Source organism: Dufourea novaeangliae, unplaced genomic scaffold (assembly GCF_001272555.1).
Source record: "Dufourea novaeangliae isolate 0120121106 unplaced genomic scaffold, ASM127255v1 scaffold151, whole genome shotgun sequence".
NCBI classification, from domain to species: domain Eukaryota; kingdom Metazoa; phylum Arthropoda; class Insecta; order Hymenoptera; family Halictidae; genus Dufourea; species Dufourea novaeangliae.
This window is the reverse complement of record NW_015374040.1, coordinates 208,040-219,241: the sequence shown is the minus strand read 5'-3', so window position 1 is coordinate 219,241 and position 11,202 is coordinate 208,040. Positions and strand designations below refer to the sequence as shown.

At 33.2% G+C, this 11,202-nt stretch overlaps 1 protein-coding gene across 1 annotated transcript; it reads left to right on the top strand.

The window, feature by feature from the left end:
* Positions 1-208: 208 nt before the first annotated feature.
* LOC107189527 (ES1 protein homolog, mitochondrial-like) lies at positions 209-10,786 on the top strand. Its single transcript, XM_015578084.1, has 4 exons — positions 209-280; positions 6,484-6,773; positions 9,999-10,162; positions 10,575-10,786. Exons 1-4 carry the CDS (start codon positions 209-211, stop codon positions 10,784-10,786), a joined length of 738 nt encoding a protein of 245 aa, XP_015433570.1.
* The last annotated feature ends 416 nt before the right edge of the window (positions 10,787-11,202 follow it).

Here is an 11,202-nt window from a genome sequence, read left to right as displayed (position 1 = left end):
ATTTGTAATAATTAGCTACATGTATGTGGGATCGGGACCTCCATACCCAACCAGAAGGAGCAAATAATATCAGTGGAAAATAGGAGGGCTCCGTGGAGCAGAGTGTAGACTGTATAGTCCAGGCTTGCGGCGTCGGGGGTCGTGGGTTCGAATCCCGCTTGGGCCCTCTTATTTTTCCAACGCTCCTATATTTAGGGGCTCGTCGGCAATGGAGGCATTTACGACCACACAAAGCGACGACGACGATGAAGTGAGGAGCACGTCTCCCAGAAGTCAACAAGTGCGAGAGTGTTACCCGAAAAAACGAGGAAAGAAAGAAGACGTCTACGCAGAAGACATTCGAGCGCGAATGTCAGTGCAGAATGGCCGAGTGTGGGATCGGGCCCTCCATTCAACGCTCCTACATGTGTAAATTGTACATAATAAATTGTAAAGGTAACTTTTGCTGGTAAAACACTTGTTTACCTGTTTAATGTACATATGTAATATATACATGTATATAATTATTGTAACAAGTCATTATTATAAATATTATTTCCAGTGTTATACTCCTTCAAATATTTTTAAAGGATTGTATGGAAGTGTAGTAGAGCCAACTGTATTCCTATTATTGGTTTATTGTAGATACTGAACAAATGGCCCTACAGAAAGAAACCTCCAGTTGGCCCTTCCTATTATAGTGGCGTGGGCCCTACGTTAGATATGATCGTTGGCCTCGTTGTTACTACCTGGGCCGCCACCATTTTGAACATTTGATAAAATAAGGTGATTAAAATGATACTTATTTTGTTGTCTTCAAGGTCAGTACAAGGTCATGGTGTGTAGGTCGTCGAACTTAACTTGACGCCGACTACAACATCACGTTATAAAAAAATATTTACTACTAGTAGCGGATATAATTTAGATGCTCGATTTAAAATTAACACCCTGTATACCATAGTGTGCATTGCTTTACTTTACGAGTTTAAATTTGTTTGGAAATCACTAAAAGTAGCTTGCAATTAACATATGTACTACATATATACATGAAGAATTTTTAAAATATGCTTTTTGTTATTGTGTAACATTATTGTAGTTTATTGCTAAATAAACAGAAAGTAAATACCAGATGAATATAGAAAATACTTTAATTCATTTTACGAATAAAAGAATTGAATTTACCATAGAAAGTACACGTTTGTATAACTTATATACATTTGGATAAATTTTATGTATTTGTATAAATTACATATATTGTATACATTTGCATAAACTGTATATATTTGTATAAATTTTATAAATTGTATAAACTTGAGCTTGAATGGTGGGAATGGGTAATTAAATATAGTGCAAACTATTGTAGTTGAAATTATTTATTTTAAAAAATATATTTATTACAGTCGACTAAAAATGGTAAGAACTCTTTACAGAACTTCATAAATTCTCTATACAAAAACGGCATTTCTTGATTTAGGCACAAATTTTCCAAATATTACTTCGTCGGAAACAATCATTCAAATACTGAATAATTATTACGTGTACGAAGGGTAGTTGTTAATTTTAAATGTCAGAACTATTATGTAGTATATTTCTAGCTAGAATAAAAAGGAGTTTCTTTAACATAAAATGTTTTTTATTTTCTCCATAATTGTACTGGAATTTTGTAATTAAATTTTTTTCTAACAGTACGATAGTTATAATCGTTTTTAATGCACAGTTCGTAAATTTAAGGAAAGACTTATTTTCCCGAAAGATTTGGGTCTCATTGTATATTTCAATGAGCTGGCGAGGATTTATTATTACGTGTTTTTTTTCATGGTGTTGTTAAATCTCTCCGCTGTTCCCCATTATGTGTTTCGTATTCATAGTCTGTGCGAAAATTGCTCCAAGAGCACAATAAAGGTTATACGATCCATAAAGTAAGTTCAGCCTACGTAGCCGATGTTTATTTAAGCACGGGAGATCCTTCGTAGTTTCTATTAACTTGATCCTTCCCCTTTGCCTCTATTCTCATATTTCATTTCTGCACTTTTCTGAGCGTTCCTTATCATTTAGTACAGCTTCAAACCATATTGGACAACCACAAAACGACCGTACCGATCGAGCAAATGCCGCGTCGAGATAATTCACAGAACGTACATCGAGGACTCTTCGTGTAATTCCGAATAAATCTGCCCTCTGGTGTCAACCAACAGAAATCTGATGGTTCAATTCTACGAAGAATCGTATCTACGGTATTAAAAATTATGCTTTTGCTACAAACATAGTATAGATGCTTTCTTAGGTTTTCTGTAGGACGAAAACAATTGAATAATGGGAATTTGTAACATGGAGGAATCCATCATTTAAAACTTTTTGTTAAATGTAGTTTCGATTAAAAACTAGTTTCTTAGCGGTTTTTAATTTAAACCGCGGAAAATTGCAGTATGTTACGTAACCAATTTCTAAAATTATTGCAAAATGATTGTTCTACGCTTGCACCTACTTTATTGTCCAGTTTCAGTACGACTAAAGCTATTAACAGGATGCAACACGATAAATGTGACCCCATACCCGTAGCTGTTGTAAGTTCACACGATAATATTGGGTGTAGCTTTAAGTATAATAATGTGGTCTATAAAATTCTTAGCCTACCTACTGCCTATATAAACCAACGTTGTTTACCTTCACAGGTTAAGGAGCTTTTTTATTGCCACAATGATATACATACGATTCTTAATTTGTTTTACACAAGATGAATTAAATAATTTCCACAAAATAAGTCAAACTTGTCAATGTCCATTTTTATGAAATTATATATTCTTACATTCATATTTTTATTTCGCTAATAGCAACATTATAGGTAACTTTAAAATTGTTTTGAACTTATAAATTCAGTTAGTTAACGGCAATGCTAAGATATTGGGATACTTTTATTTTTAAATAATGTAGAAAATATGTGCAGTATTGATTCTATATGATCCGTGGTTATAATAAAATAATTTCATGTATCATAATCCACTAGTATTTTTCACGTGATCATGAAATACAGCAGTATTGATTAAAATTTTTTAAAAGCTTGCAAGTTTGTCCCATGTTTTCTTTTTCGTTGCATATACATTTAAAAATATAACACTATTTTGTTTAAAATCATCATAGTTTAGATGATTTTTGGTAATTAAATTTAGTGTACATTTAAAATTTTATTAAGTCCTATCTGAATTTCAATAATAAAGTTTAGAAGACGTTTTATAAATGTAATATATTTAATAAACTGTGGGTTCATCTTAATACTTAATGTTGCACAGACTACATTACTTTTACATTACTTAAATATAAAATAAAGAAAATGTTAATAAATTTCGTGAACATTGGTTCCATTACATTAACTTTAGAGACACTTACTCAAGAAAAGTCATTTTAGAAAAAGTAACTTTAAAGTTTCATTTTTGTAATATTCAGCAATATTGTGAATTTATTCTTTCATAAGAACAATTATTATGACTAATAAATGATTTTTCGTTTAGTAAATTTATCTTAGTCTATGTTGCTCTTTTATGTCTACAAGTTAGTTTTGCTTCTTTAGAATTAGTATAAATAACGGTAGGACATATACAATTATTATGCTCACGATGTGTAATTCTTCTGATCTGTACCATTTTGATATTAAATGTTACACTTAAGTGTGCCTTCTTTAATTTAAAAATGTGTTTGTACATAGGAACGTTGTACTTTTCTCATGAAAATTGATTGTTTCATTAGTGTATTTTAACACAATCACACGGTTATATTTTAGCACTCATATCTTTGCTAATTTTACGAATTTTTGTTTAATATTTCATGTATATGTTCTTAACGTTTAATATATTCTATAAGAAATGTAGCAATAAAAGATTGATTATTGTAAGTTCTAGTTTAGGAGACATTTTGCAACTTGTACGTTCTTATACAATAATAGCCATTAGTACATTAAACACGTTTAGCATCATTCAATTAGTTACTTAATGTTTCGCGTTTATTTTTTATTCATATAATGTTTACGCAACTGTTACATGTGCTGGAAATTAAAATTCTGTAGAAAACAGTGAACGTTATGCAGAAGATTGAATGTACTCATGTCTGTAGACTTGATTATTTCCGCGAATTCTGCGTTCACTTCCTTGTAGAAGATACTTTTTACTTTAAAATACGTTTGATTGGTTACTCTTGGCTGCTAAACGGCGACTCATAAATGTTAGGCAATTACGAAGCAGGAAACGGTAAACTTTAGTTTCAATGTTTCAAATATTCGACAATTAAAACTCGGTTTTATATTCCCCTGCAACTATATGTTTCGATTTGATTTATGCGAAGAAAAAGAAATCTACGTACATACACGTGCATATATTCGAGCCATTACGTAAGTCAATATGTGATATGTAGTATTTAAGGACGATGCAGAATTTACGAAAAATTAAGAAAATACATTTGAATGATTGTTGCTGCGTGCTTAAAATTGTTGCTATAAGAAATATTCGTTTATCGGCCTGATTTTTTCGAAATAATTATACAATAATTTCAGTCTGTTGCAAAGGAGCTTAGTGGCAATATCTTCGTAAAAATTAGACTAACGTAGCATAAATGCTATTACGAGTGTATCTAACAATGGGATCTGTTTCGTCCATTTACAAGTGACAATTACATTGTATGGGCATGGCTTTAAATAATTTTTGTGTCTATGAGACAAATTGATATGCGTCTACTACGCATGAGCCGTTTCAATGCTTTTAATAACGAAATACCAATTTTTTTAAAAAGTTTCTAATTCAAAATGTAGCAGACATTTGCAATTCGGTCTGAATTTTACGAAAAACCCCGACCAATCAGAGCGCGAATCTGCCGACCGAGTTCCCACAGTAACGTTGGCTACCAATCGCAACGCGTAGTCAATGTTACCGCGGGAACTCGGCTACGCTACCAATCGCACTCTGATTGGTCGGGGTTTTTCGTTTATATCTTGTTAACAAAGACTCGGATAACATTTTTGCTAAGGAAAAACTTGTTTCAAATCACCTGACCAGTCTCCTGTTTCCGTTTTCTCCAACATTTTTGTTACACCCTGTATATGGATTATCAATGTCAATGCTTGAATCCGAGAAGGGAACAGTTGATTGAAAATAAAATGGAATATTTTTCAGATAAGACTACAAAAACTTGCTTGCCAATAATGAGAATAAGTACAGGTTATGTATGATTATGTGTGTAAAATTTGCAACTTTATTATCTTGTCATTCATTCCTTATATGACAATAGCATTTTTCGATCAAAATTTAATATACAAAATAAAATAGAGTGAACATACATATGAAGAGAAGTAGTTAGCAGCCTACATGGAGTATTTGAACATGTAATACGAAATTTTAGTTAAGGTCACAATTTACCAGATCTAAGCAGAGGATTAAGCAAACGTAATAATTATGATAATCCCTTTCACTCTAAGGATGATCTTTTATAGTACAAGACGCTCTTGTGTGGCAATCTACACAGTGTATTCAAAAAGTTCCCCGACTGTTATTACATGATAGCTTCTGGTGGCGACATCTGTGTTTTAAGGCTAAATCTATTGACTATAGATCTTCTTTTGTTTCTTAGCTACGTTTAACCTTAAAAAATTTTGGTCGTTTGTCTGCAGAGCACATTTAAAATTTGTCAGTTTTGTTTTGTTCTAATAATTTTTGTGATGGAGCAAAGAACTGCGATACGGTTTTATTTTTTAAGTGGAGAAAGTCCTACAGAGACATACCAAATGATGCAAAATGCATATGGAAGTGACTGTCTCCGTCGTACGCAACTATTTGAACGGTATTCACGTTTCAAGAATGGTTGCAAGTCACTCGAAGACAACCCAAGGAAAGGGCGTCCGTCGATAAGCAGAACGGACGAAAATGTTGAGCGAGTTCGTTAGCCCCTCATGAAAGATCGCCGTATGACCATTGAAATGTTGTCAAAGGAGTTGAAAATAAGTATTGGAAGTGTTCATGCTATCCTTCATGATGAACTTGGAAAAAAAATACCAGTCCGGTCAATGGTTTCTGTTACACGATAACGCTCCGTCTCACACATCGCTAATTGTGTCTTCATTTTTGGCTAAAAAGTCAGTCACGGTTCTAATGCACCCTCCGTACTCACCAGATCTGGCTCCAGCGGATTATATCCTATTTCCAAAATTGAAACTAGCCATGAAAGGAACTCGTTTTGAGGATGAGGAAACAATCAAACGGAAAGTGACAACGACGTTAAAGGGTATTTCTGTCGAAGACTTTTCCAGATGTTTCCGGCGACTGTATGAACGTCATCAAGAGTGTATCAACAGAGGAGGAAACTATGTAGAACATTAAACAATAAAATGATGTCTACCTATAAATCTTTTTGGTAGCAAATATAAATCCGGGAACTTTTTGAATACACCGTGTATATTAGCAAGGCCAGAAAGAACCGAAATATTTATTTAGTCAGTGCGTTTAGTTTCAATCATATTTATCGTAGATTTTATGCGGTTGCGGCTACCTCGACGGAACTGAGATCTCGGAAGCCATTTCAGCGACGATACACTTGTCTCAGAAGAATTTGAAGCCTGTGTTTTACGCGCCAGATGTAGAAATTTGCGAAATTATCGACCATTTATGTGAGAAACCAGACAAGGACGCATCCCCTAGAAACGCGCTTGTCGAAGCAGCCAGATTGGCTCGATCGGAAATAAAACCGCTGTGCAAATGTGACGCTTGCAGGCATGGAGCACTCGTTATTCCCGGAGGTTTTGGCGCAGCAAAAACACTGTTAGTACTTCTATACAAAATCTAAGGAACATAGTAAGTAACATCTCTAGACTAGAAAAAGTAGCCAAATCACTTAAAGCAGATAATGTACCGTAAAAGTTGAGCATCATTTCAGCAATATCTAGTGGTGAACAAAAATAATAATGGAGGTACTTGTAAATATTTATTCTACACGACAATATATGTAATGTAATGTAAGTTTTGTATTTCGAAAAATTGTGTTGTAAATTAAAGTATTGAAATTATGTCACGAGTTATATGAATTATAATGATAATATAAGTGCTGGAATACTATTTAAAATATTGGTACTTTAAAATATACAGGGTATCCAATAATGAAAGGTACCACCGATAAATAAGTGATTCTACGTGCCCACATAACGTAGAATACATTTTTTTCGTATGAAGCTTTGTTCTCGTAAAAATGGTACACGTTTATGTCATAACCGTCCCAAAGATTCAAATTTCTATAGTGTATGATTTATATTAGTAAAAGATGTCGTTAGGTTATTACATGATCCTTTATGTTTTTTGTAAGTTTCGAACTGAAAATCAGACGATATACACAAAGCAGGAAATATTAAGGTTTATAATCACTGCAAATAAAAAATTCTGCTCGTACCATCATTTTTTCTATACTGTTCAGGATGTTTGATGATGATAAGAAGCGCAACTACTAAATTCGTCTATTTGTGTGTTTGTTTATATCGACGTTCCATAAATCCGGCTGAAGAAAATTCCGTGAAACCCGACGTGTATGTACAAAGTGTTTGTAAAGTTACTGTAATATGTACTTTTATAAAAATGATACCTTTAGAAAATTCAAAATATAATAACAAAATGTCGTGTTTGACGAGTTAGGTCGATAATGACTGGAATTGGCGAGACAGAATGTTGAACAAGTTTAAAAAATAAAAAAAGATGCCTAGAAAATTAAAGATAGATTTTCTTGCTTTAGCAAGAAAGTATGTACACAGTAAAGTTTCGAGTACCCTCTATTTACACAAATAGCTGGATTGAAAACAGGGCTGCATGACAATATAAAATTTTTTACCAAAGAAGTGTTTGTCAGTAGCGAAAACATAAAGTTAGAGCCGTTACGTACTGTCGACCATTTTCCGGCGACTTGGTCAACGAAGAATAAAAAATAAGGCAACCGAACTCTGCGACTAAATTCGGTGACTCGTAAGTTGTCAATATCGTAGGGACTGTTGAACAGAATGAATGTCGATGTATCAAAACTCATTATTACGTCTGGTCTCTTAGAAAGTTGCTCCTCGTGTGAACTCGTACATTTGATTCAACACACTTCGTTTGTCGCCGCGACCAACGAGTCACTTGTGTTTGCATGGTTGCCACGAAATGTGCGTACGAGCTCATACACATATTCTTTTGAACCTATTGGTTGTCGACGACCTGGTCGTGAGTGCGTAACGGCTTTTAAATAAAATCTCGGTAACTACTCATTTCCTGAGAGAAACATGCACCGCAAAAATTATATATTTATATAATCAGTGACTAACTAGATGGAAAAGTAATATGTTTATTGCATAAAATTGTAGCTACATAAGTAAATAAACTTTTTTAATCTAATCACGGCAGCAGATTCCACAAAAGGTTATTTATAAACTGAAACATCACGTAACATCTTCTGCTCGAAAATTATTATTCTTTCGTTATGTTCTTTATATTCCAATTTAACATCATGTGCGAAACTAATTATCTTATCAATCAATAATATTCCAAATACTTGTTCTACAAAGTAAAACGTTTCGAATTACTGTATTCTTGAATGCTATGTTTATTTTTTTTTTTTTAATTTAAATACTAATTGCTACCACATGAGCGTTTCTTGTATCATATCAATTTCTATGACTTTTCGTAGGTTTCATGCAGATGTTGCATTGGAATATTCGAAGCATTAAAGTTTCATGATTCTTATAGGGGTTAGTTGTAATTATTTCTGCCAAGTCAGTTAAAAGTTAAAAGTATGCCATGAATTTTTTCTACAGGGTGATTCTTTCGTTGCGCAAATCAAAGGCCGTGCCGTCCTAAAGAACTGCCTTGTCGGCGCGTATGTGTATGGCCCCGAGGCGTCATCAACACTAATCAACAGTGAGGACCAGTCGACAAATTACACGTGCCGACGCGGCAGTTCTTTAGATCGGCACAGCCTTTGATTTGCAAAGCGAGAGGATCACCCTGTATAAGAAGCTTTATTTTCGCAAAATTCAAACGTGAATGTTCCATTTAGCAGATAGCCCATTTGAAAGCGACCTGGTTAATGTGTCCGTCTATTAGTTACTGTTTCCACTTAAGGGTATGATCAATTTACTTCTCTTTTTATCGAAATGGCAGTGCAGTTTAAATTCAAAATATCTTTCGGAGTTGTTATTTACTAAAAATAGTGCATTTCCACGAACAGCAATAGTGAATACCGTTCATTCGGTCTAACCATTTCAGTTCCATCAAAGTAAATACTAAAGTTAGAAAAACAGCCGATGATTCATTGGAACATCTAATATAAGCGTAATTGTTAATTGAATGCATGTACATTAAATAAGTTTTCAAAGAGATAATTTTTCAAACCAAAGCTTCGTATTTAGAAAGAAGAGTTGTTAAATTTCTACTTGAATAAAAACTACACGCTTCTCGTGAATAATGTCGTGTCATTCATAATTAGACTGCAGATGTTTGTGAAAATTTACAGCTCTAAACGCTATTTTATGCAATAAAAGTTAGACAGAATCAAATGCAGGATCAAATTTTTCACATTACAATAAAAAAAAAATCAAGGCGACCTTCGTATCTCGATCAAAAAACAAAATAGTAAAAAAGTAATTACTACACTGTGTGTCTCCCTTAATATCATACAACTTTTGTTTGAAACATTTTTTCATATAACAAACAGTTTACAAGAAATTAGGTGGCAGCTTTATGTGAATAACCCTGTTATGTATGTTAACTAATGTATCATATATACGTGGATTCGCACAATATTCATCATTTCCATTCTACATCATATGTATTCGAATATATTTCGAATTTAGTCGAGAAACAGTTTAATAAAACAACGCTTAACTCTCACTTACTACGCTAATTGAAACAATTGAAACAGCTTTCAATATCAAGAAGCAAAATTGCTATTGTTATGTTTTAAGGATACAATGTATGTATGTGTTTTATTGTAATGCATTTGCTTTATATCCTGTATGTCTCTTGAAGGAGCGATTTCGCGTCAAAGGGCGCCGATTGTGTAGTGAATCCTGATGTAGAGAAAGTTATCGAGGATTTTTCTTGCGCGAAGAAACCAATAGGATCAATTTGTATTGCAAGTGTTCTTGTTGCGAGGGTACTGCAAGGTGTCAAAATTACACTTGGAAAAGAGTGTGAGTTAACAAAAAAATTCCCCTAACTCTCTTCCTTTCATCTCAGAATAATATATGTAAATTGTATCAAATATTAACAGTACTTCTGCTGTATTATAAGGAAGAATGGTATTCAATTTTTCTTTCAAAATACTTTTAACGTATCCCAAAAAGACATTTCAATACTTATATGACTCTCACAAGAACAAAAGTATTCTAATCACAGAATTCTTGAAATTCATTATATAAAAATTGGAGTGTGACAGTATTACAGTACAAGTATTACAGTAGACAGCTATAAGTAAACCTGCAGAAACTTGAGAAAACCTTGAAATAATATGTATATAAACTCTCGAAGAATGTTTACACAATTATATTTTGAATTTTTTTATCTTTGATACAATTCCATTGTTCACTGTCGTTTTGTTTATAGCTCCGAAAGAAGATTGGCCATATTCCGATGCGATTCGACAAGCTAAAGACATGGGAGCGAAAGTCGAAATGAAAGGCGTTAAGGGCGTGACGAGAGATAAAAAATATAATGTTTTCAGTACACCAGCTTGGATGTATAGATGCGCCACCTATGCAGACATTCATAATGGTATCGGAAAATTGATCTCCATGATGAAAAAATATATTAACTAGTATATTTTTACTATATGTATAGTGTTTGTTATACTTGAAAGAGGCGTGCGAGTAATTTGTTTCTGACAACACAAGTTTCGTACTGTACCTAATATCGTGTAACGAAGTCAACACTGTGTCTATTTTTGTGGACAGCTCAAAATACAGGAATTAATAACTTCCAGAGTATTTCCAAACTTTTCATTAAATTTAGTTAATTTATTTATGGTATAATTTACTTACCTCGAGAGTATATGTTTTACTCATAAATCGTAAGTAAAGATCGTAGGTTTTCTTTTTCATTCATCTGGTTTATGAAAAATATACTTTATTTCGATACTTCATCGTGTCCCTTGTAGTAGATGCGAACAGTAGGAAACACAATCTTTGAAAAAAACTTTCAGCTATTTTACGCTTACCGAAATGCTTAAAATAAC